At 43.3% G+C, this 26,716-nt stretch overlaps 2 protein-coding genes across 4 annotated transcripts; one reads left to right on the forward strand and one right to left on the reverse strand.

Moving 5' to 3' along the window:
• The first annotated feature begins 777 nt into the window (after positions 1 to 777).
• Positions 778 to 13,809, forward strand: LOC133000538 (mitogen-activated protein kinase kinase kinase 12-like). The gene is made up of 13 exons (XM_061070484.1): positions 778 to 1,273; positions 3,850 to 4,033; positions 4,175 to 4,366; positions 5,033 to 5,191; positions 6,625 to 6,783; positions 7,338 to 7,446; positions 10,029 to 10,138; positions 10,265 to 10,381; positions 10,734 to 10,871; positions 11,471 to 12,182; positions 12,497 to 12,564; positions 12,914 to 13,214; positions 13,723 to 13,809. Exons 1-13 carry the CDS (start codon positions 778 to 780, stop codon positions 13,807 to 13,809), a joined length of 2,832 nt encoding a protein of 943 aa, XP_060926467.1.
• Positions 13,810 to 16,403: 2,594 nt separating this feature from the next.
• Positions 16,404 to 26,597, reverse strand: LOC132999646 (poly(rC)-binding protein 2-like). Of its 3 annotated transcripts, none has more exons than XM_061069378.1 (14): positions 26,428 to 26,597; positions 25,291 to 25,411; positions 25,083 to 25,209; positions 24,413 to 24,436; positions 24,274 to 24,306; positions 24,014 to 24,130; positions 23,798 to 23,929; positions 23,496 to 23,624; positions 22,932 to 23,006; positions 22,268 to 22,309; positions 21,076 to 21,148; positions 19,983 to 20,035; positions 19,679 to 19,848; positions 16,404 to 17,603 (listed from the first exon to the last, which is right to left on the reverse strand). In XM_061069378.1, the coding sequence occupies exons 2-14, from the start codon at positions 25,341 to 25,343 to the stop codon at positions 17,567 to 17,569; spliced, it is 1,065 nt and encodes a 354-aa protein (XP_060925361.1). In that variant the 5' UTR covers positions 25,344 to 25,411; positions 26,428 to 26,597; the 3' UTR covers positions 16,404 to 17,566. The 3 variants fall into 3 exon arrangements, with proteins under 3 accessions (XP_060925361.1, XP_060925360.1, XP_060925362.1); XM_061069377.1 differs by having other exon boundaries at positions 21,076 to 21,175; XM_061069379.1 differs by lacking the exon at positions 25,291 to 25,411 and having other exon boundaries at positions 21,076 to 21,175.
• Positions 26,598 to 26,716: the final 119 nt, after the last annotated feature.

The following is a 26,716-nucleotide window of genomic DNA, read 5'->3' on the forward strand; positions in this document are numbered from 1 at the left end:
ATATATGGTTAGCTCAAGAGCAGCGTCTCATTTCATTTACCGTGCGCTTCATTTTAGGCAGTAAGTGAAGCGAAGCGTTCTAAGATTTATGGTCCAGGCCGGACCAGCTCTTTTGTCCTTTATCCACATTCTGAATCATGTCTCATGTTCTAGTATTGATTTAATATCAGATTAATCATGAGTCTTTGGCTATTGTCAGCTCACACATGATAGACACATACAGGACATTACCACTGTACTCACTATGCCTTTGGGGAAGGAAGATATACCTTAATACTTTAGAATAGTTAGAAATGCTGACTTTTTTTATTTCATCTTTGTTCTGTGACGTTTGTCATGTTATGCATGAAGTTTATCTTTTACACTGAGCCTCATACTCACTGAAATGCTTCCCTTCACTACAGACCACGGTCAAGTCCCAGAACACTACACAGCAATTTGACTGATAGAACAAAACAAAAAAATGACCTCAATCAGAGGAGCTACAAAGTCTGAATGTGCATTTGATGTTAAATGGTACAGAACAATCACTCCAGTGAGTTTCTCTGCCACTTGTCAATAAGTTTGAGCTAAAGCTTCTATTTCTAGAAGGCCTAAATAATCATCTTCCAGAGATGATATCCGTCTACAGACCCACAAATCAGCTCAATCAACCTTCATGACTCTGCTGTGATTTATAATGATTTCCAATCCTCTTTTTTATTCTCTCCCTCTCTTTCTGTTTTGTCTCATCAAGGCTCCCAGTGCTCTTGTTCTTCGGAGGACCATAGTCCCGTCATGGCGCTCGTTCTTGAATCTCGTGCCCCCTCTCCTTCCCTCTCTGGCTTCAACTCTCCCCTCTCTGATCCTCCGTCCTTCCGGCGGTTCGATGCGGAAACACCAAACACCCCGGAAATGGAACTGACCCCGACTCAGTGCGTCCTGCGCAACGTGCTCTCCATCCACACCGGGAGCGAGGTGGAGCCCCCGGGCGGTGGAGGAGAGGGTCAGACCGTCGGCGGGCACAACCAGACACCGGGCGATGAGCAACAGGAGCACTTTGCCAACAGCGTCCTGAAGCTCCATGAGCACGACGGGTGTCCGGGGAGGACAGAGGGGGAGGGGCAGGAGGCGGACGGCGGCGCTCTCAGGTGCCAGGCCGACGCCGCCAGGCTGCAGTGCCAACCCAGCGGAGGCAGCGGAGGGTTTCTGGAGGGGTTGTTCGGATGTCTGCGTCCTGTCTGGACTATGATTGGCAAAGCGTACTCCACGGAGCACAAACACAACCTGGATGGTAAGTACAGCACTCCAATTTATTTCAGCACACAATGCAAACACTGTAGTCACACTGGGATCAGTGGTTGTGTCTAATGTTCCAATAAAAGCAGCCACTAGCTCTCATTTAAATCCGGTCCGAGGCTTTGATATGGCAATGAAATGATCTTATCCTGCAGTTTAATTACATTAACTAGTAGGGAGAAAAATGACTCCCACAAAGGCCATGTTGTAAACAAACACTTTCTTTGACATGAACGAGCTGCAGCCAGAGAGAGAGAGAGAGAGAGACTCCATCAAAGCTGCAAAGGGCTTATTTTCCCCTGATGGCCCCCTCCCCTCATTTTTGTCTCCTGCCTGTGCCGACGCCAGCTCCCTCCCACGACTACCACCCCTCCGATGAAACTAGCTCCCCGTGACGCTGTGTTGTTTATGTCTGCTGCCACTACAATAGTGCAGAGCTCCCCCGGGACTCCTCTGCCAAATCTGCCTCATGAATTATGCATGGCCACGCTCTGACCCTGCGCCTCTCATCTCTATTAACGCAAAAACCTGACACACACTCACACACACGTGAGCATGTGCCCAAGGATGAACACACAAACATACACACACATACACATATCCTCCAATAGTAACACTTTAAATTAACAGGTAAAGTCATATAAGAGGCCAAAAAACTAAATAAATAAATTCTGCGTCAGACGAATGAAGGTGGCAGTTTTATTTCTCTCCTCGTCTTTACAGCGTCCTGATATTTTATCGCCCGTTTGACTTCCACATCTCCCCTCCGCTCCCCTCCTCCTTCCACATCTCATTGTCTCCTTTCCTCTCCTTTTCATCCTTCGCTCTTATCACTCCCATCCCATCTGCACCTTGCTGCTCCCCTCCTCTGTGCAGCATCACAGGGAGTCGCACGCGCTGAGGAGAGCAAAAAAACAGATATTATGAAAGTGAAATAAATAGGGGTATATCAGCTGACTGGCTGCCTAACATGTGACAATGCCCTATTATTAAACGTTGATTGGAAGGAACAATGTAGTAGCACAGTTAAAGCAGGGAAATTGTCTCGTATTTATTAATTCTGGAGGGTTTGTGGGGGGTGATGTGGTAATTCCCTTCAATTTTTTCCAATCAAACAAAGCAGATAAGAAGTAAATTCTGGTGTTAACAGATCTGGTCTTTATTGTAGGAGATTTGAGGGGCTCATTAGATGGGGAGCCATCAATTACTGATGGCCATTAATCATTCATATCATTCTTATTAATGTGATAAATGAGTCTGAGTCGTCTTCCTCCTGGTTAAGAACAGCAGCAGAGCAGGCTGTAAATATTCTCTGTATTAACAGTCTGTCTTTGGCCACATGGACCCCCCCCAGCCCGTGGGGAATCCGCCTCCTATCTCATCTCTTAACACACACACACACACCGGCCACCACCACCACCACCACTTCCCCTCCACCTCTCTATACACCGTACTTCCACATTAGGCCCTTAAATCCCCTCCCTCCTCCAACCCCCCCTCCTGTGCGTTGGACCCCTGTTTTGCCTCAGCCCCACAATGGCACTAAGCAGGATTTAGGAGGCTGAGGAGGCTTACCCACAGAAGATTAGAGCTCCCTGTCTGTCCGCCTGCAAACCCTGAGTCTTAGGTTAAGGTGAGGTTCAACGACAGAACAAGATTTCCACTCTGGCTCAGATTTCGAGGCTTACAACAGGTCTTATTGTCACAGGATGTAAAGATACGACAGCTTTATGTGATGGTGCTTTGTATCTGATGTTTAGTTATGAAGTCTTTCTTTTTCATTTCAGCATCACATCAACATATACCAGTAAAGTATGAGGAGATAGATATCGAATTAAATAATATGTATAAGTCTTGTAGGGAACTCAAATGGAAATGTATGTCTCCTAATTCAGCTAACGTATAACCAAACCAAATGAAATGATCAGAAACATAACCTGCTTGGCAGAGGGGATTTAGATTTAGATCAAGAAAAAATTATTACAACATCAATTTTGGAAATTGAAAATCTGAACCAAGACCAATAATCTTCAACCACAACTAGCAACTTAACATGCTCACAATAACAATACTACCATGCTAGTGTTCAGCCGTAATGTTAACTTATCAAGTGAGCATCCTTTCTTTTGCAAATTAGCTGTAAACATCTTCAGGTTTATCTTCTTTGGACCTTGAATATATTTTATAGCTGTAAAGATATTTCACTCTCCACCAGAGATGTCATCCTCATGATGCTGCTAGAGATTCCGAAGGACCATTATAGGATAAATCCTCTGGGGACAATGAATGCTGGTACACACTATAGTTGTATTGTGTATGTTTAAATGTCAAAATGTTTAAAGTGAATAAAGTAAACATCAGAAGATACATTCTGTTGCTAACTAAAGATGTTCAATTTAATAGCAGTAATAATCATCTCCTGATCTTAAGATGATGATTTTGATTGATTTTAAATTGGTAAAATTGACATGTGATCAGTTTATACAATCCTCCCTTTGTTCTATAACATGAATCAATATGTTAGTACGCAGACAACCTAACCCTCCACTTTATGTCCTTCCCCTATCCCAGAGGCCTGGGAGGTCCCATTCGAGGAGATATCCGACCTGCAGTGGGTGGGCAGCGGAGCTCAGGGCGCCGTCTTCCTGGGCAAACTGTACGGACAGGAAGTGGCTGTCAAGAAAGTGAGAAACATCAAGGAGACTGACATCAAGCACCTGCGTAAGCTCAAACACCCCAACATCATCACCTTCAGGTTAGTAGAACAAATAGCTGTCTACTTAGAAGCTTTATATACCTACTGGAAGTGGCTGTAACCATTTATTCACGTTATAGCATCAAATCTCTGAAGACTTTTAAATCCTAACCTACTCTACACATTTGCCTCCACTCTCAGAGGGATTTGTACCCAGGCTCCATGTTACTGCATCCTCATGGAGTACTGTGCCCAGGGACAGCTGTACGAGGTGCTGAGAGCAGGCAGGAAGATCACTCCCTCCCTTCTCATGGACTGGGCCATGGGGATCGCCGGGGGCATGAACTATCTCCACCTCCACAAGATCATCCACAGAGACCTCAAGTCACCAAAGTAAGTTCTGAAGACCTGGTGGGGAAAGAATGAACCAGTGGGATGCATAATCTGCCCAAGACCAAAACGATTGTCTTAATAGTCTGTGTAGCTCTTATGATAGAAAAATAAAAGGAAAGAGATAGAGGTTTTTGATCATCTCCACCAACTTGAATAAACTCATTGATGTCAGCCCTATAATTATGTTGGATGGACATTATTTCCTTAGAAATTGATAACGATGTTAAAGCTCACCTGGTTTGGTGGGTGAGACATCTACTGTCTCCCCCACTTTCTCTTACATACACATTCTGTCATATTGCTCAAAGGCAGAAATGCCCAGGAAATATCTTGAACAAAAAAGAAACACTGAGATCCTGGATCTGTCCCTGTAACCGGATCTGAATCATAAGTTAATGGGATCTTCCCTGGCCAACGCCACATCCCTCTAAGATTTATCTGACGACCATCCGTGGGTCTGATTAAGAAAATTTCACTGATTGGTCAAATTAAGATGCTATGATTAATGTGCAAATATCTATCCCTCCATAAACCCCTAAATGCTACACTACTGAGGTGTTTACCAACCATGGAGAGATGATTATTCAGTTTCTTAATTTTTCGACATATATGAAGTCAATCAGGTAAACTGAAACTTGATGAATGCCCTCCAATGTTTCCTTCCAGCATGCTGATCACCTACGACGACTCGGTGAAGATCTCTGACTTCGGCACGTCCAAAGAGCTCAGCGACAAGAGCACCAAGATGTCTTTCGCTGGGACGGTGGCCTGGATGGCTCCCGAGGTCATCCGCAACGAGCCTGTTTCGGAGAAGGTGGACATTTGGTAGGTGCCCTGCTTCCTTTAGAACTGCCCTTGTCGGATTGGTCAGCTCTCGTGATTTATCTTATCTGTGGCTGAATCCACACAGAATCTCATTAGGTACAGTGTGCAGCAGTGTAGAGCACAGGATCATGTTTCCAGAAAATCTATTCAGTATCATGTACAATATCTCATTACATGAAATTCTGTAGGGCCATATCTGATGGGCTGCCCTGGGTGAGGCCCTGATCTCCCCCAGCACATTCTCGCTCGCTCCCTCTCCCCATCCCGCATCCCTCCATCACTCTCGCTCTCCGTCCTGAAAGGAACGCCAGCTAATTTAATAATTGATTTGCCAGATGCTGCAGTGCTCAGGAGAGGCTGGAATAACCGTCCGACCCTGCGGATGGTTTGGCCCAGGGCCAGCAGTGCATTAGCAGGGAAGTGAAAATAGGATTAAATAGCTTTTGATGTAGAAAGCAAGCTACGCATGGGTGTATACTGCGCAGTTTTGTTTAAAATTGTGTGAATTAATTTGTAGTCGGCTGTGCTGAAGCAAATTGGAGATGGAGTTTAACATGAGCACATTCAGGTGACAAATTTGTATAATTTACTAAATCTTTATAATAATGTTAGATTTACTGACTTTTCAATAATAAAATCGATCCATCCATCCATCCATCCATCTATCTATCTATCTATCTAGTATTTTCATATTGATGTATTCTTACTTTAAGATAACACACTGAATTAATTATATTTCTAAATGATAACATACTGTATATAAATACACCAGGTACTCCTCAATCTGGTGCTAAACTAAAAAGATGTTAATACTTATTTTGTATTCATATAATGATAAATCATTAACAAGGAAATGGAGAGCATCTAAAAATACACCTTTAAACACAACATCACACACGGCCCATCCGAGCTTCATGTGATGCTACTGGCACCTTGGATATGGCACATGATCACCATGGCAACACTGAGAGTCAGCAACAACAGACTTTCCTTAGTTACAGTCCCGATGGACCTGCTCCCCCGCTCCCCTGCAAAACAGTTCAGTGTTTCATCAATGAGACACCGCACTTTGGAAAAGTTTGGGAATCATAATAGTGTTTCCTGGAGCTGGTATGTGTTTATCACTGGGTAACATCAGTAAAGTGCTAAAGATCAGTGATATTTGTAATACGTATATATACTGTATTGGCACAATCACTGGTAATTGTATATCCTTTGGGCTGTTATCAGTGTAACTCTACAGCGTTTACAATTACATAAATAAACTGATTATAAACTGAGTAAGCTACTCAAAGCGTGAAAAAGATAAATATCTTTTTAGAGATAAAAAGTTTTCCTCCACCAAACTTTTCCGTCCCGCTGTCTTTCATCCCTTCACTTCACATCTTTATCAGCGTGTCTGAAAGTGCAATGTGCCCCCCGTCTCCCTGCAGGTCGTTCGGCGTGGTGCTGTGGGAGATGCTGACCGGAGAGGTGCCCTACAAGGACGTGGACTCATCCGCCATCATCTGGGGGGTGGGCAACAACAGTCTGCAGCTGCCGGTGCCTGAAAGCTGTCCAGACAGCTTCAAGCTGCTGCTGCGTCAATGCTGGTGAGAAGGATGGGAGGGAGGAGGAGAGAAGGGAGGAAGAGAGGAGAGGATAGGAGAGAGATGGAGGGAAGAAGAGTGAGGTGGAAACAGAAAGTTGAGGCCTCATCTGTAAGATAATGTAATAAGAGGGGTGAGAGAGTGAAAGTGATATTTCATAAAGAGGGAACACTATGTTTGACCTAGATGTTTTTTTCTCAGTCTTTCTGTCTGGTTCAGTATTTTCATCATGGGTTATCTGCTTGTGTTTTATTATCCGGTGTAGTATCATAATCACAGGTTATTTGCATGTTTTTATCAGTGTTTTAATAAAAGGCTTCTTGTACAGTTAGTTTAGATCGTATTTAAAATACACATGAATCATCCAAGGATAACTGTAATCAGATAGGATGGGTCATTTTGTCTTATTTCAGGTTAGTGGCTATAGATAAAAATGAGCCTATTAATTTGACTAATTAAGGTTAATGAGCACTATCCCTATCAAATAAATGATTAGAAAATGAGAGATTACATTATTTCAGGGTCTCTGGTTAAAACATGATTTAATCCGTTCACAGGAGCTGCAAGCCAAGAAACAGGCCATCTTTCCGACAGATCCTCCTGCACCTGGACATCGCCTCAGCAGATATTTTATGTACTCCACAGGAAACGTACTTCCAGACTCAGGTGAGCTCCATCTGTCCCTCAACATCTGCGCTCAACAAGTCAACTGTGAAAGATTGTCTTTGTGTCAGTGAGCTGCAGCGGAGGAAACACAAAGGGAAAATGTTGCACTGAAATCCCTTTAAACTTCAATTTAACTTAAGGGGTTTATATTAGCTTCACATAAACTTTAAGAAATTGTGTCTAATATTATTTATGCGAGAACAGATAGAGCAGGAAATAACCATTTCCTATGAATGTACATGTCAATGTAAAAAAATGTGAACACGTCTATTTGTTTCTAAATTATCTTAATTACCAAGATCAATTCCGATCATGTTGCTGGTTTCTCTTTGTTTCATTTTCTGCAACATTGTGAGATTGGGTGTTTCTCAACAATTTCGAAAAATCCATGGATCTTGATGAAAATAATCCAGCATATGTAGTGGACTGATATATATAGATATGTGAAATTTGTGAAAATTGTTTAATGATATTTTTCCTTTTAAAATATGTATAATTTACCAGTTTACATATTAAAGAGAAATTTGGCATAAATTAGGCATTTATATACAATACTGCACATATTCAATATTGTATATGTTCAATATACTTCAATTAAATTGAGATCAATCACTTCTAACGTCATAGTCTCAGCAATTTAAACAGATAAATGGACAACAGACGAGGTTAGAACTGACCTCTGTGTGTTTCTCTACTAGAAAACCTCCTGTCAACAACAGCCAGTATCTGTAATAGTCATTTTGTTGTCAAGACGCTGTCATTTGTTTCCAGTCCGCCGCGGTGATTTCAGGCTGTGCAGAGCGTGCAGCTTTCTCGGGGGCCCCAGGCCTCTCGGGAGCCCAATAATAATACCTGTCATTTCGATCACAACAAATTATTGTTGGCTCCTTGCTCTTTGTTCCTTGTCACACACGAATGCTGATTTGTGGTCGAAGCAAGGACCTTTATCCAGCCTCCATCATATCGAAAAATGATAAGGTCTGACCGACGGGGAGGGAGGGCGTGTCTCTCTGTGATTGGGTGGGGGATGGGGCCCCATTGCAAATGTGGAAGACAAGTGCAAAAAAATAAACAGATGAAGGACGAGAGACTGAGAAAAGTATAATTGAGTGGACGATAAAACCACAGATATATCTAATGCATGCCAAACCATGAGACACAAGCGTGCACACAAACACACACAACAAATGGGATTTTGTTTGGTCTCAGCTGCGGCCGCCTCCTCCTCAGGTTTTTTCCCCCGTTTTTTTTGGTGCATGATGCAAAACACAAACCTCTTTCTCTCCCTCCACTTATCCTTGATCCTTTCTTTCTCCCTGCCCCCCTTCCCCCTCCTGCTGTCCTCCCTGGTTCCTCTCCTCTCTGCCCCATAATGGATTTTTCTTGTGACGTTGGAAAGAAGTCTTTTCTGCCAGAGTGTATTGATTGCTTTAATGGTCGGGAGCAGAGAGCAGAGAGAGAGAGAGAGAGCGAGGGAGGGAGAAACAGCGGACTGGAGACGTAGGAGAGTGCACAGAGTCCATTAGCTTAATAAGAAAAGCCCCCCTTGTGCACACACACACACACACACACACATGCGTGTACGTGCACACTCTCATATATCTGGCTTCCTCTGTCCCGATATGACAGGTATCAGATAACAGCCGTTGCGCCTCAACGTGAACAAGAAAATGCCCACACTGCATTTTTTTTGTGTGTGTGTGTGTGTTCTTGTCATGTCAGTCCATGTTTAGTATTGTTCACTGTGTATCGATTACTATCCGACGGCTTAATGGCTCTTAGTCCCAAGGATACACACGAACCTCATTCTGTAAATTAAGAGGTTTTTTTTTACTACGCTGACGTGCAATGAAATTTAATCTCAATGAAAAATATCTTTAGTTGTTAATATTGTAAAATGTATTGCCATGTAGGTTTTCAACCTGCAAGGAACATACTTTAGTGTTTAGTGGCACATAACAAAGAAATTGAGTAAAAGAAAACAAGGGGAACAGATAAATAACAAAACTTTAAATGTAATATATAAAATAAAGGTACAAATGTACAATATGGCTATGAGCAGTATATGTGCATATATCATCATGATGGAAGATACAGGAATGGATGAAATTCCTGTATTGATCCTACATTTCCAGCTGGGGCCGCAATTTCCTGTTCCAACCCATCTGAGCCTGAGATCAAACTAACCAAGGCCAACTCGAACCTGAGCATTCTGTTTTTTTATTTTCAAATCTGACCCGAGCCTGATGTCCTTCAGATTATTTCAATCTGCAGTGTAAGAAATCAAGAATACAGCTCAGCCAAACCCGGATATTATTTTAACATTGGCACACTCTCGTCAGCTGCACAGAGAAGCACCTACCACGATTATTCTTTGCGTTACATAAGTGCAGCCTATCGTTTTCTGGCTGGCTCTGGTTATTGAACTGTTTTACTGGCAGTGACAGAGGAGACATAAACAGCGGATAATTAATCCCGGGAAAGCATCGGTACTAGATCGTAGTAGTAGTACTTTTTTAGCTGTAACATGGTGAAATATTCAACCATCTCTGATCGACATGTTTTTTGATTTGTCTCCCCAGGTGGAGTGGAGAGACGAGGTGAGGCTCCACTTTGAGCAGCTCAAATCTGAAGGGACGTGTATCCACCGGCTGGACGAGGAGCTGATCAAACGACGCAGAGAAGAACTGAGGTGAGTTCAGAAACAGGGGGAATAAGGGACACGCAAAGAGGAAGGAGATCCTGCGATACAGATACAGCTATTGAGTGTGTGCGTCTGTGTTCTTATGCCCCTCTGTTCTCTGCCCTCTCCACACAGACATGCACTGGACATCCGGGAGCACTATGAGAGGAAGCTGGAGAGAGCCAACAATCTCTACATGGAGCTCAATGCCATCATGCTGCAGCTGGAAATCAAAGAGAAAGAACTGCTCAAGTATGAAAACACTGGGATTTAAAGGATTTTTAAAGTAAAAGTCAAACCTATCAGAGACGTTGGGCAGTATATGGTTCTAGAGCCTCGAGAAAATGAAGCATTACAGCCGTGACATTAGGAAAAGTAGGATTTTTAATTATTCAAATACTTTGGACTAACAGCTTGTGATCCGTGAACTTTGGTTAAGCAGCGTATTTGTTCTGAAAACACATAGATAAGTTCATCTGTGAAGCAAAGGGCCATTACATCCAGTCACACAGGACCAGTACATGTAACAAAGTGCTCTCCTTTGCCGTGCTGAGTATCCAACGACGTCCATTAAATGAATATTGGCTTTGTGTTTACCCGTCAGGAGGGAGCATTCACTGGATAAGAAGTACCCGGGCTGCTTCAAGCACCCCAGCTCCAGACAGTCAGCCTCCTCCAACTCCATGGAGAAGCTGCTGAAGAGACGCAACGTACCTCAGAAGCTGCCCTCGTACAGCAAGAGGTGAGAGAATCGGGGTTACACAAGGCCACGCAAAGTGACACAGGGGGAAATGTAACAGAAAATACATCACACAAGTGTTGAATAATTTAATCTACCAGTGCAGTGTTTGTTCTAGAGATACATGTATGGAGTAGATAGTTTGCTTTGCCTGTGGTGATGCAGCTTTCTTTCCAAAACTGTAAATGTGACCGGCAGTAATTGAGCTGTGGTAAATAAAGGCAGAGAGCTGGACTGAGTCCCACTGAACCGTGGAGCTGCAGCTGCTGCACAAAGAGCTACTCACCTGTTCATTCAGAGTGAAGTGAAGCGTGATTCAGTGCACAGAACCTCAACAGGGGAATCAGCTGTTGTTGCTGTTGTGATGATAGATATCCCTCGGTGATTCCCAGCCTCCTTTGCTGCCTGTTTATTCAAATTTTATCACATGTCCAAATAACCCTGCACTTCCATGGGCCCTTTACAGTAGTCATGCTAAGTGTGAAGCCGATAAGAAGAACAGTTCTGGAGATATGCAAGCCATATACAAACAGAGATTTCAGGATCTAGTTGATAAATAAGAGATAGATATTTGGAATTAATTCTGTCCCTGTCTTTTCCAGGCCAGACCTACTAAAGTCTGAGGTCATCCTCCCAAAACTGGACTCCTCCATGACCCAGGTCACGATACCCAACAAAGGCTCTACCTCCCCCGGCCGCTCACGCAGAGGGAAGCCCCGCTACAGGAAGGCTGGGAAAGGCAGCAGTGGGGATTTGGCTCAGCTGAAAGCCACCCTCTCTTCGTCTTTAGCAATGGTCAATGTCACGTCATCCGTTCCCAGCAGCAAGCACCACCTAGACCCCAGTGCGGCCCTCAGGGGCCTGCAGCACGACCTGCTGCTCAAGAAGATGTCCTCCTCAAGCCCCGACCTCATCTCCACCACCCTGGAGGCTGAGTGCCGGAGGAAGGGCCAGGTGAGGCCCGGGCTGGACCGGGTGGGCAGCCAGAGCGCCTCAGCCGGTCTGGGGGAGAGCAGAAGGACTGATGGGGCAGAGGAGGGGCCGAATGTAGGTGGAGGGGCCCACGACCAGGCGGAAACACCTCCGCGGAGTGACACGCCCAGCGAAGACGCAGCTTCTATTCCGTTCTCCAGCAGCCCCGACTCGCCGTGCGGCCGGGGAGCCGCCGCCGGGAGGACTTCTGTACTCGGGAGCTCCCGCGTTCCTCACGACAGCGAGGACAAGGAGGAGGGGACGGTGATCACGCGCTCGCCCAGGAGTCAGCGGCTCACGCCTGCAGCGCTGCTCTACAGGGCCGCAGTGACTCGCAGTCAGGTGAGACTCAGCCACAGAAGGATCTCTTCAGCCCAGTTTCACAAAATCATTTTGACTTGTGTCCTTAAAAAGCAGCAAACTAAGCACCGAGAAGCTTTTAGAAAATCAAACCATTTTAATTAGATTTGTTGCCAGTTGAGAAACATGCAGTGTCCAGCCTTTAAACAGATTTATTAAGAAGGAAAGATTAATTATACTCAAAGCGTGCAAAGGCTGCATTTGTTTTATTACAGGCCCCAGAATGCCATTAAGGTCGTGTTGGTGTGAAGCAGATAAACGCTGGATTACGTTCTGACTGTAAATTATCTCCACAGAGACGTGGCGTGTCGTCAGAGGAGGAAGAAGGAGAAGTGGACAGTGAGGTGGAGCTGCCAAGAAGACGGTAAGATTTAACAGAACCAGAATGAGAGTCCCCACATGTAACCTCTTTAAATTCACTAGTTCCTGATTTTTATTTACATCTGCAGCAAATTGAACACACAAATTGTTCTTGGAGAAATCAAGGAGTGTTGAAAAATGTCTTATTTTATATAGTTAAAGAAAGTTTGGTGACCTATGTTACCATAATTCCCAGTGTAGCTTCTTACAGCTTCACATTCACTTAACTGCAGAATGTCTGGTTTTCATATGCTCGTGGCTCTTTGTCCCTTTATTGTGAAGCACTTGTTAATCCACTAACACTACGACGTTATGTAGAAAGGTTTCATGAATATGTCACCTCTCTCCCTCAGGCGTCCAGTGAGCATGACCAAATGCCAGTCCCTGTCCACGTTTAGCTCGGAGAACTTGTCGGTGTCGGACGGCGAGGAGGGAAACACCAGTGACCACTCGCACAGCGGCACGCCGGACGTGGTCAGCACCAATACAGACGAGCGTCTGGACGACAAGAGTGATGACCTGCTGTCTCAGGGCTCAGAGATTCCCGCCGACCCGTCCGACCCGACCCAGCTGGGCTCCGACGGCCTGTCTGAGAAGGAAGCCATACTACGACAAGTCAAGACCCAGCTCGCCTCCAACGACCATAACTATGAGGTAGGTGAAGTGACGGAGACACAATATTTACTATTCAAATATACAGTACTAGAATTGCACTCAGTGGAGCAGCACCAAAGCTGGACTCAAATTACACACTCATAGATACCACCTCAGTCCTATAAATAGATAAAACAGTTCCAGATTTGTTTCAATAAGATCCCATAATTATTCCCTGGGAAATCTGTGAAAATGTCAACAAAATAAAATCCTAGATCCGCCCTTTTGTTTGGATCTGTGTGAAAGGTTAATGGATTCCTTCTTGGCCCAAATCGCTTCCTTCCACCGAGTTTCAAGATAATCATTTCAGTAAATTTTGCACAATCCTCCTAAAATCGAACCTGAATACCCTCTTTGGTTGAGGTAAAAGTGAATGCATGCAGATTCAGCTAACAGACTGCTGACGGAAACTAAAGCACAGACAGATACTTCACCCTTCAACAAACTGATAATGTGGATCCACGTTAAAGAACCTGTTGCTGTTCTAACTCTAAATATTCATGACCAGGGTCTGTACGACGACTCCGACTGTGACAGCGCAGAGCTGGACCACTCAGGCAGCGCCGAGCCCAGCCAGCCTCCAGCCAACTGGTGAGGAAGGACCCAACACCCTCCGCCCGCTCATCAGACTCAGGCAGGTCTGACCTCGATCGCCCTCACTCAGAGAGAACGCTTGAGTCGGGATCAGGGACACCGCAGAGAGTCGGGAGGTGAGGATTCGTCCACGAGCCGCAACTCAGAACAAATCGAGTGAGATCAAAACCCTCTGAGACACTGGAGGCTGAAACATGCACGTTCTGTTTGAGATGAATGCGCCGCAGGGACGTGAAAGTGAATCGGGTCAGCAGTGGAGTAGTGAGGGAGCAGCTGCCTCCTCCGTTCTGACACCTCAGCGACGGAGGCCTCAGTCAAAAGAGGTCGTCGAAATCCACCAGAGCCACCCGCGTCCCTTCTCATCTTCCACGTTAATTTGTATTTCTGTCTCCGTTATGAAAACAGGCGTCATATCACAACACGTTTATGAAACCCTACCAGGGCTTCTGTTATATTCTACCGTTACTTGACGTCCACTGATGTTGCAACTTGCACTTAATTCATGAAATGTTCCGTGGTCCTCGTGATCATCGTGTCACATCCTCTCATAACGTTATATGCACTGACTAATTTATTCTTCATTTACAGTGAATCCATTTAGTTTGTTGTTGTTTTCAAAGGAGAAGTTTACATTTTTCCATGTGTTTACATTTATTTTATATTTGTAAGTCGGATTATGTTGCCATTTTCTACTCTAGCGGTTTAATATGGATGTAAATATGTGACTCTGTAAAATGAACAAATTTTTAAAACGTAAGATTGTATAATTTAAAGGTGCTGATGTTTCTAATTAGGTGGAGCTATACTCTACTGGAACCTCAAGAAGCTTATGGTAGTAGAATGTACTGTAGCTGCTGTTCATGTCCGAGCATCGAATCACAAGAGAAAAGAGGAGGAACGTGCGAACGAGGGAAGAGAAAAAAGCAATATGTCTGCTCTGACACAGTATGTCCGTACCACATGTGGGTCCACTCAGGGCAGACAGGCTTTTTATACTAGTATTGCAGTGTTTTATTGTATTAAAACACATTTCTGGTTAAGAGAAATGCGTGTATGTATCATCGAAAAAGGCACGCTTGTGAAAAGCGCATTGGATATTTAGGAATCAGTCACTGTGTCATGAAAAATTGGACCTGTCCAAAGAAGAAAAAACAACTTGATTCATGGCAGGTATTTTAAGACAAGTGTAAATGACTGAAGGCATTTGGATGACGGGGATACAAAAACCTCAGAGTGACTGAAAACACATTATTACACTCGCTCGTTCACTGTTTTTCGATCGAGGAGTTGGTGTCTTGTGGGGAAATGTAACAATGTCGCTCATTTTCACTGTGGGTTTTAACGTTTTATTCCATAAATCGGAGAGAATTGGTAAATGTCCTCTCATAAAATCTGTGTACACCCAAAAATGACCTGTGACCCCACTATTTATCCCTTTATTTCTTGCCTACCTCTAACATTGGAGATGACCACACAAGCCCAGAGTGGGGTTCATCAGTTTAGAGAAAGACCAGTCCTCCTTCAGAGAAACTAGTATGATAGAACTGTGGTTCTGGTGTACTTGTGTCCCCCGACAGGCCTTCTTAATGTGCATTTGATTGAATCTGACTGTACAACAGCGCATGACATCCTGTTCCACTAATCTATGACTGATCAAGTCAAAATCAATAAGCTAGAAATGGCAGCTTGTTTATTTTCCTGGTGTTTTTAAACTAAATGATCCCCAACGTTCAAAGCGGGGGGGAAACAAATCCATGTGCAGGAGAATGTTGCCAAAAAGCAAAACTACTGCCCTCTAGTGTCTCATTTCCCCCCCGATGCTGATTGAAACAACCCGTTATGAACTGAAACGTTTGCTTTTTATACTGCATTATTGTAACTGTACAATAAATATATTTAAGAAACAATTTAAAATAAAATCAAGCCTGTAAAAACTCAACTGGTGTGTGTCAGTTTACTTTCAACACTTGTCTTATTCCATATCTACATCTTTTTGTTGAAATTCAACTATTTTATAAATATTTACATTTTTTTTATCCATGTTCTATACTTTTAGGAATGTATACCTATTTATAGTTACTGTATAGGGTTTTCTTATTAAATTAAACAAGTAATATGTAAACATACACTTACAATCATATCAATTTATGTGTATATGTATATATAAATCTATTTATAGTTATTTCTTAATATAGTATACCATAAATACCTTCATCACGCTTGCACTACCTGCTTATTTATTTATAACTATATATTAGAATTCATACTTCCTTTTCCATGTATCCTGATACATAATGCACAAATACATTGTACATCCTCATACAATCGTCCCATGACAATGCACTTTGCTCAAGTATGTTTCTCTAAAAAAGAATGTCTCCATCTCTACTGAAGGTGTATATTATGAACATACATTCCGTGTTATTTCATTTTATATATTTTCTGCCCACTTTATACCTTTATACCTACCACTCTCTTGTCCATCTCTCACTTGACTAGCTGCTGCTACAACAAGTGAATTTCCCCTGCATGGGATCAATTAAGTTTATCTTATAGTATCTCATAGTATCAACAGTGACAGAAGACTCTAAACAATTTGTGGTTTGAGCATTTCATATCTTTATTTCCATTTTTTTTATCAATGTTGTGGCACCCAGGTCTACAGTCTCAAAAACGTGCACAAAAGTTTTTTTTTTTCTTTCCTGCAAATAAAAAATAAAATAAATTCCGACTTGAGCAAAGGAAAGAGCAGGAAACTAGTGTTAACTCACAACCCTTTCTTTGTCTAGTTCCAGAGCATCACTGATTTCACTTCTCAGCCTCATCACATTGAATTGACAGATCGGTCAGTGTCCAGGAGTTAATCCCCCTTTGGTAGTTAAAAAAAAATATTTCCTCCATTTTAAAACAAATATTCCAACATTATTTTAAGTATATATCAGTCTTTACAAAAAAAGCGAGGAGAACCCTCTGCTTCCGATCCCTTGAGCCGAGCCCAAACCCCAAAAACCTCCCAATCCCAGCAAAATATCCACACATCTCAGGACCAGGAAAGTGTGGGGGGGGAGACAGGAATGACATGTAGAGTGGGGAAAACTGACATGCGTAGTAATATAAATTTTTAAATTATGATAAATTCATCTGAGTGTTAGAAGGTTTGTCATCATAACCAAATATAAATCGGTGACAGTGCATGTACAGCTACTTTTTCTCAGTGATACGAGCATGATCATAGTTACAAGCACTTCAATTGAAAAGGGTGACAAAGGGGGAGAATGCTGCGTTATTTGAAGTGAGTGTGGATGTGAAACAGATCGACTTGTGGTACTGGGTGAGGAAAAGAGGGAGGCGTATATTAATGGAATAAAACAGTCACTCTATTCTTATTTCTGATACTTATGTTCATTTTTCCTTTTTTGTCTCAATGTACAGAACTAAATCTATATGACTATTCAGAGTTTTTCAACTCTACTCTGTGATGGCAAAGAAAGAAAGGGGGGAGAGAGTGAGGGACCCAAACAAGAAAAAGTCTAGTAAATCATTAAAACCTCCAACTCCACTCAAAAAGGGGAATTAAAATCCTAATCGTTTTCTTCTTTCGACTAAAACCAAAATGAAAGAAAATAAATAATGACGTCAGCGGGTCAAATCGGTGGCAGTTGACATTAAGTCTCTCTCATTACGTTGGGTAGTTGCATTTGACTGCTTTATGGTAGCCATGATATAAAAGTGAGATTTAGTGCAGATGCAGTGTCTTATCAGTTGGCTGCCAGTCCTGTGGCCTCAGAGGAAAGCCTGGAGAGACAGACAGAGAGACACCCGGAGACCAGGGAGGGAGAGAGAGCAAAAGGCATGCAATCAGACAGACGAGATCACTGTGAACCTCATTAACTGTACATTACATTATTACAATAAAATACTGTATAAGGAGTTCAGCTAGAATTGCTGAACGGGAAATGTATCTGCTGATATGGAAAAAAAGAAAATTAGGTGTCCAGGTTGGCTGCTCCTGTTGTCTGATGAACTCTTACTTATATTAACTAAATATGAAGCTACAGTCAGCTGTTGGTTAGCTTAGCATAAACTGGAATCATGTTTACAGCAACCCGACACCGCGGCCTGCTCTCTTCACCGGTGTCTTCTATGTGTATGACATCGCTTTTTCACAGGAGATATTGGTATTTCCCGCATTAAAAAAATCAGATTAAACAAATGCATAACATCCAAAATTTTCAGGGGTGGTAGGTGGATTTTGACCTTTTCCCAGCTAACTAGCTTCCAGCTACATTATACTATATAGACATGCCAGTGAAATTTTTAAAACAAAGTAAGACAATTTCCTCAAAATGTCAAACTTTTGAAACTCAACTGGTTTATTTTATATCAACAAAATCTTAAAGGATGTTTCGGTGCCTTAGATACCTGAGGGCAGATTTAGTCAAAATTGAACTTACAATATTTTCATACATGAAGTGATTACATATCGTCTCCGTTTTAACAGCTAACATTAGTCACTAAAAATTCACTACAAGGGAAACTATACCCATAAATACAGTTTGACATCTTAAAGAGAGCCGCTACCTGAGCAGAGCTTACACAAAGAGAGAAATGCTTCAGTAAACCAATGAAATTAGTCACTGTCCATGCTAAATTCAAAGTCATTTAAAAATATAATGCACTCAACATGTCTTTTCTTAAAGAGACAGGCCAAATCAAGCTTAAGATACCCATCTTATGAATACGGCAGCAACCACCTGTTCTGACTGTAGATCACGTATTTGTGTGCATTTGTTTTTTGTTGTGAGCGTGGCATGACACAGCCAGATACAAAAGCAAGTGCAGGTACAGACGACAAAGAGCACTGTCAGTACTGTTGTAGTAAATGACTTGTGTTTCCTTCCTTAGTAAGGGGAGAGCCTTCGCCTTTTAGACTTTGAGCCGAGCTCTGGGGCAATTTTGGGCTCAGTGGGGACTGGGTGTGCAGGGTTACTGGCCCCGCTGACAACATGGAGGGCCAGGAGAGGGAGGGGCTTGAGACTGAGGAGACTTGACACACAGGCAGGAGAGCTGGGGAGCAGGGAATCAGTAGAGGAGGAGGAAGAGGAGGAGGAGGAGGGAGGCGGCCCTGGAGCCAACAAGGACAGTGGGATGGAGGCTGAGGGGGGCACCACACAGGAGGAAGAGGAGGAGGAGGAAGAGAAGGAGGAGGTAGCGGCAGAGGAGGTGGTGGTGGTAGTAGAGGTGGAGGGAGAGCACAGGCTGGTCTGTTCAGGGTTCAAGGAGGAGGAGGAGGAGGAGGGAGGTTTAGAGGACTCTACACTGTAGAAAGAGAGACAAGGAGAGAGGGACAACACAGTCGGGATGGGTCACAGGGTAGGCTGGTGAGAAATGGGTGGGAGGGGGGGGGTTACAGGTAGGAGGGTAGGTGGGACGTGGGGGAATCACTCAGGGATGTGATCAAACACAGGACAAAAAGCTTCATTAGAAATTAACGGATCAGTTACAGTTTAAAAAAAAAAGATATCTCCAGTCATGGATGAATGTGAAGTCAAAATAAAAGGTAGTAAAAAATGTTTAGACGGAGAAAATTAGCACAAATATGCAAACGAGAAATGTTTATGCGTTGCACAGGAAAGGAAGTAGGCCAGGTATAAATTAGCAGATGATGTTAGGCACACAAAGTGGATTACTGTAGTATTGAGACATTGAGAAATTTAATAATATCCAGTACAGCAGGATCAAGTTTATAAAAAGAAGCATCAGGCAGGGCCGTGTTGCTTTATCTAAATTTAAGTAAAACCAAAATGCAACATTTGGATTTTCTGTGACTACATGAACCTGATCTAAAATTACATAAGTGATTATCTCACCTGGCGTTGATGAGGTACTCCGCCAGACTAATGCTGGCGGGCGAGCCTGTGATGGTGACCTGGCGGTCAGTTGATCCGTCCACTGGATTCGCAATCTTGATCTGGGCGCCTGACATTTGCCTGATCTCATTGATCTTTGATCCTTGGCGGCCGATGATGCACCCAATAAGCTACAGAGGGGAAAGGTGGGAGGGATAAGTAACAATATAAAGTCTCATGTCAAGTTATCCAACTTATCCAAGTACATGTGACAACACTCATTAACTCTGTATAACAGTGATAGAAAAATGTATCTTGCACTCACATCATTTGGAATGGTCATCTCATGGGAACTGGTCTGAGCTGAAGCGTCAATCCCTGAAAAATACACAAGATAATGCTAAATAAGAAATTAAATAACATTACATTTCATTTAGCTGTCGCTTTTATCCAAAACGACTTTCAATGAGTGCATTCAACCATGAGGGTACAAACCCAGAACAACAAGAATCAAGAAAGCCAAACTACAAAGTGCTATAAGTAAGTGCCGTCTATGTGCTGCTACATTTTTTGTTTAAACTAAAGTTATTTTTTTGTTATTCTAGGCATAGTCAGAAGAGATGTGTTTTTAGTTTGTGGCGGAAGACATATAGACTTTAATCTGCTGTCCTGATGTCTGAGCTCATTCCACCATTTAGGAGCCAGGACAGCAAACAGTCGTGATATTGTTGAGTGTTTCGCTCGTAGTGAGAGAGCAACGAGCCGATTGGCAGATGCAGAGCGGAGTGAACAGGCCGAAGTGTTAAGGTTGACTATGTCCTGGAAGTAGACTCGACCCGATCCGTTCACAGCACGGTACACAAGTAGTAATGTTTTGAAAGGGATGCGGGCAGCCACTGGTAACCAGGGAAGGGAGCGGAGGAGTGGACCAAAAACTATTTGTCAAAATGTGCAAATGTGTGGCACTTGGATGATATAGCATTAGATATTATTATTGGTAACTGATTCAGTTAATATAACTCAAAAGGAGCAACAAACTCAACAAATTCAACATTTAATTGTGTTGTATATAAGAATGAAAGGACATGTGATATTATCAAACCATGGGGCTTTTAAATATCGAATGTATTTCAGTGAGACTTAGACTCATTAAACTTCTATGATGCTGTCAAAGCGTAAGTTTTAAGATTTATATCATTTTCCCTCTCAATGTGTTGTGTCAAAAACAAAATGTGATTTCATCATTGGCTTGCTTCCAGTAAAGAGTGGCTTTTATAAAATAGTTAAGGCACATTTCTAAAATGATGCATGATCAATACTTGAAATAAAACGATAATGTTATTTCTTGTATTCGATTATGTTGGAGGAGAAAGGTAAGAGTGCGACGGGGGGGCAGTGGGTCACACCGCACTGCGTACCAGTGAATCCCTGGTTGCTTGGTGCGATGGGGAAGGGGCTCTGCTGCATAGCCAGCTGGTGAAGCTTGGTGAGCTGTGGAGAGATAGCAGCAGAGGAAGACTGTGAGAGTAAGAGAGGAGGCAGGGAGAGAAATGGGAAACACAGGAGGAGGAGGGAAAAAACAGATAAAAAACAAAACAAAATCCACAGTCAGTACAAACAGCAACACAAAAGGACCACGAAGGAACAAAACACATTTCACACACACATTCATTAACAAAGCTGCGTGTTGACAGATCTTATTCTTTGGAACTGGTGTCTGATAAGCCATGGGTTTTATGACTTGTCTATGTGGGGTACCCCTTAAGTATTCCTCCTGAGTGGGGGCTGCATCTCGTGATGCTTTCCCGCAGCCTTCAGGGGAAAGTCCACATACACATGGGATGGGATGGGGGGTGCAGGAGATCTTCTAACCAACACTAGTAAAGGAGCCAAACATGAACGGAGGTAGTTTCAACTCAGTCTCACACTGTACCAGTTATCACTACTACAGATGGGAGACAAGTTCAAAGTCAGAGATGAGGTCTCGGCATCTCTTTTTTTAGACAAAATTATATGGATGTTTGTATATCAGACTTGTGTAATATGTAACTTATATTGGGCTAATATTTAGTAGCAGTCATGACTAACAATGACGTTTACTCCTTTAGGGAGCTCATTTAAAAAAAGATGAAGATTAACCGAATAAGTAGGAAAGTTGGGCAGAGCACATCTTAATAATGAGGGTTAATAAAGAGGGGGGGGGGGGAGAAGACCTGTTTATTTGGGACAGACTAATGAGCAAAACATGTAAAACAGGACAGAACAAAAAAGAAAAAAATAACAGGAAAGAATGAGCAGCAGGAACAGATCATTATTCATGGAACAGTGGCGAGTCTTGTCGGACACAAACAACAAATGTCAGATTAATTAACAACTGACTGCCAGTCAACTGTGGAAAAATGTTAAGTACAGACAGTGCTGCTCTGTTAAATGGTAACAACAATCTGATATGGGATCAAAAGGCAGGATTAAATAAAATTACGGGGCGAATGTATCTACAGTTAAAGGCTGTAAAACGAGGTGTGGGTGGGTGTACATTTTGGAAGAGGACAGCTGTAATTATGGGTGGGAGTGATGGTGGGGTGATGGAAAAATGTCTACTGCGCTTACATCTGGCTGTGGAATCGCGTGCTGTCCTTGTACGGCATATGCCTGAAACAAAGGGAAACAAAGCTGTCATGGGACTCTGGATTTTGTCGCACATGTTACTGCTCCAGACTTTTGTCTAAATATCTCTTCCAATACTCAAATTCACCAAAGCTTTTATAAATCTTAAAAATAAAACATAATATTTAAGAACATTGACATGCATGTCTTTTTCAAAGCCTCCTCACATCTGGGAAAGTGGAACCCAGTGGAAACAAGGAAAAACCAAAAGGAAGAGTTTTCACCCACAGAATATAAAAAGGGTATTTAGTAGGATAAAAGACTCTGTAATGTTAGGCAAAAACAACAATAGCAGAAAACAGCCCACGTCATCATTTAAAAACCTAGAGTTTAAAACAATAAAACACACTCTGCACCAATGGAAGGCTCTGTAACAAAGTAAATGTTTTGTGATTCACTTTCCAAACACAAGCAGCTCGGGTTGCATCTGTTCTCAGAATTTACGTTGGGTTCAGTATATTCGGAGCCTTTCAAGATTCCCAGTTATCTTATATTCTGCACAAACAAACTTCCCAATCATAGAAACCCAAATGTCAGAATACTGCAGCAATAAAGACACCCCAAAAACATCATGGTAGGATGTGTCCCTCTTAAGTTTTGTACATACCTGTCCGCCTGCAAAGATGACGGGGGATCCTGAAGGCTTGGGTCGGTAGGGGATAGTGACCCCCTTAGGGGGAGACTGCACAGTAGACAAAGCATGTGTCATTACAGTTTCCACCTAGGTTAAGTTCAATATTGAACCACTTGAAAGAATTCTAAATTTTACTACATGTGAATCATGCTTCCTGATTAACTGTTGCCTCGTTCTCTGGGCTTTTGTCTAAATCTAATGTTTATTGTTTCCAACATAACACTTGGTGGAAAAATACTAATAAGTCAAGCAATACAGTATATTCACCACCCAACATCTCAGCTTAAGTAACCTATAGCCAATATTAAGTTATCAAAAATTACCTGTAGTACTTTGAATAATGCCCTCAAATGTTTTTATGATAACTTATAAACACAACAGCATCCACCCTAAACCTGTAGCTCAGCTAAAGTCGTCGCTGATCCAAACCCAACACTCAGGAACCACAAGCCCAGAGATCACAGGGTCTCACATCATTACTTTACAGGTCAACAGCTGCCACCTCATTTGCTTCATTGCTTGCGTGAGGCCACTTACCTCAAGCATGACCACACAGATCTGCTTCACACACTCAATTATCGACTGGGGAGTGCCAGCGATGGTGATGGCCCGCTCCGTTGAGTTGGGGAGCATGTCTCCTGCCACTTGTACCTGAGCACCGGTTGACTGAAGCACACAAATGAAGGGAAATTAGGTAAGAATTGAATCCCCCCTGTTTATAATAAAGAGTGTGATGTTGCAAATTAAACAGGTGGAAAGGTGATGGTCTGTTAATAGTGAGGGGATTGGAGCTCAATGTGTGTTTGTTTTATAGGTTTGGTTAGACATGCTCTTCTCACCTCTCGAATTTCCTTGATTTTGCAGCCACCTTTCCCGATGAGGGAGCCGCACTGGCTCGCAGGCACCACAATGCGTAGGGTCACTGGGGGCTTGCTGGTGGCTGTGCTGTTGGTCATAGAGCTGCTTATGTCCTGTCAAAAAATGTGGAGATGCAGGTTAAAATCAGGTTTCCTGCTGAACTGTGGATTCATTTGTCAGTGTAAATTGCTACCTACCTCTTCCAGCTTTTCAATGATCATGGAGAATGCTTTAAAGATGGCTGTGGTTGGACCTGCCAATGTAATGATCCTCTCGGGACAATTTCCCTCAGAAATGTTGATGCGAGCCCCACTCTACACACAAAGACAAAAACAAGGGATTGAAAGAAGAAATTGAAACTGTACATTTGCCAACTCTGCCCATGTGTTTATTATAACATTACAGTTCATTGTAATGTGACATAACTATGGTAAAGACAAGGAAGATAAGACCTCACCTCTTCTCTCATCTTCTTCACAGATTCACCTTTCTGTTGGCAGAGGATCACACAAAAGTCAGATGAATCACTTAAAAACAAACAGATCCTGAAATATGATAGAAAATCTCAATTTCAATTGAATAAAGCAGCATCTTACCTTTCCAATTATACTTCCAACTTCCTAAAAACAGGAAAAGAGAGATCATTCTGTTAGACTCGTTAATCGTTACACATCTGATTTCCCTGCCAGAGCTCAGAAACATTTTATTGTATTTGCCAAGGGTAGCCCAGTATACACAAAACTGTATAGTTTGTCAAAAGTGTGCATTCATTAGATATTGCTCAGCGGATAAAAACAGGACGACAGCTATAACAGATGTTTAGTCAATTGCTTTACGTTGAGGACAATGCCTGAGTTAATGATTCATCGTGAGTTCCCAAGATCTCCACCACTGACACTATGTGTGTCTCTCTGATCCCACACAATCTTAAAATTACACTGTGAGAGCAAGGAAGCAGCCAAGAGTTAACAGTATCCATCTATAGGCTGCTAATGCAAAGCCACGAGCTGGGGTTGGTTAAAGATGGTATGGGCGAGCACAGCGAGTTCACAGCTTGGTTTCATGACAGCATGAGCCAGTCCGAATTTCAGCCAAAACCCCAATTCTGCCCTGCTTTGAGACACGGGATCCCATCACCAGGTCAATACCCTGACTCATCACATCAAGGCCCTGCCCTTTAACGCTCCCCCAGAGGATTTCAATTCCATGAATATAATATTATCGGCTCTTACAGTGCAGGCTCAGGCAGCTGATATGTGACCTCACCTTGCCGTGCATGAGCAGCCTAATGGTAAGGGTGACATTGAGCCCTCCTTCAATCACACCGGAGTCCATGACTGTAATCTGTCCGTGCGTCTGCTTGAAACTGGGGTTGTTGGTCTCCAAGATGGATCTAAAGGGACAGACAGACATAGCGAACAAGACGTTACACACCAAGGATGATCATGTGACATTAATATTAACACTGACTTACATGTGATAAAGGGGTGAACAGTGATGGTCTGTATCTGCAGCATAGACACCCATGATGAGTCCATTAGAACATCCTACCACCGGCTCCAACAGGATTGTCTGACCATTAGGTTTTCAGAAATCTTGACAACACAGACATTACGTTAGATATACTACAAAAAGCATTTGGATGGTGCTCTTTCATAAAAGCCCTAGGTCACATGTTCAAGCTAAAGGTGCAAAGTTGAGAGACACGTAGAAAAAAAGGTAAAGTCTGTGCTACATGTTTGTTTTACATGAGACAAATCACTTCCAGGGGACTATTTATAAACCCATAGAAGAGGAACATAGTCTATGTGTGTCACAGCCCCAAGCTAGCGACAATGCAAACGTGAAACTGATGCGTGCTACGATGAAACATGCTAAAATGGCTGTGGGCTCACTTTCACTGTGACCACTACATGCGGCAGGTTTATTATCAAACATCCGGATGAAACTTCCCAGACTCCACACACCTGAATTAGCGCCTGATCCGGCTCGGTGCTATTGAAACATATGGTCGTGTGAGCTAACGGTGGGTAAGGGATAGGCTAGCCATGAATCAAGTTTATCAACAAACATGTGCACAATTACCTCCTCGTTAGCACACTTTAAGGTCAATTTAGTTGAACACTAACTCGAGTCAGTTGGCTACGACGGGACGACAACACTAAACTCGTGTTTCCCGGTTTAAAGTGAGACCATTTAACTATTAAACGCTTGGAGTAAGTGCGTTAGCCAATTAGCATCCTGGGGGGAAATGAATGGAGCATGCGTGCGCTACTTAGCACCGCTAGCTAACTTCGGGCTAATTACTAAACGGTGATATTAGCTGGTTTGCTACACGGGCCCTCCGTGTAGTGGCTGTGCCCTCTTGTTGTCACGTAGGGGCGATGTCGAAGAGCAGCGAGGGGGATTCAGAGGGGACATTACAGCCACACTCCCCCCGTGGTGAGACTGCGTGCTCAGCGCCGCGCGGCCTTGTTAGCACGCCGGGGACGAGCGGCTAGCCGCTAGCCGCTGGGCGCCAGCTCTGCTTTCCGCCACTTCGGAGCACAACAACAAATCCATTTTAAAACAGAAACACACAACACGACGCGAACAACGGACCCGAACTCACCGGAGTGCTGGTGCTGGCTGGGGGTCCCGGGGGGAGGGTTGGGGTTGTGAGGGTAGAAGGGGAGAGGTTCGGGAGGGTAGGAACCCGGGGGAGAGTTACGAGAGGGCTCGGGGAAGAGGGAAGAGTGATGTGAGATCGAGCTCCACTCCTTCACACAAAGACAACAAGAAGCATCACCCCTGAACTTTCCCCTTTCACCCACCCCCCCTTCATCCGTGCATCCGCCCCCTCCAGCCCCGGCGGGGACCCGAGGACCCCCCCCACTAAACACATCACTTGTATAAACAAA

Source organism: Limanda limanda, chromosome 4 (assembly GCF_963576545.1).
Source record: "Limanda limanda chromosome 4, fLimLim1.1, whole genome shotgun sequence".
NCBI classification, from domain to species: domain Eukaryota; kingdom Metazoa; phylum Chordata; class Actinopteri; order Pleuronectiformes; family Pleuronectidae; genus Limanda; species Limanda limanda.

Bases quoted from the DNA above. Each gene is read 5' to 3' on its own strand.
- LOC133000538 (XM_061070484.1), top strand. From the start codon at position 778: ATGGCGCTCGTTCTTGAATCTCGTGCCCCCTCTCCTTCCCTCTCTGGC. The intron at 10,872-11,470 runs GTGAGAGAATCG...TGTCTTTTCCAG, and splicing joins CTGCCCTCGTACAGCAAGAG to GCCAGACCTACTAAAGTCTG. The intron at 12,565-12,913 runs GTAAGATTTAAC...TCTCTCCCTCAG, and splicing joins GTGGAGCTGCCAAGAAGACG to GCGTCCAGTGAGCATGACCA.
- LOC132999646 (XM_061069377.1), bottom strand. From the start codon at position 25,343: ATGGGTGTCTATGCTGCAGATACAGACCATCACTGTTCACCCCTTTAT. The intron at 23,007-23,495 runs GTAAGTGGCCTC...TCTACTGTGCAG, and splicing joins TCTGTGTGGTCATGCTTGAG to TCTCCCCCTAAGGGGGTCAC. The intron at 22,310-22,931 runs GTATGTACAAAA...CCTTTGTTTCAG, and splicing joins TCATCTTTGCAGGCGGACAG to GCATATGCCGTACAAGGACA.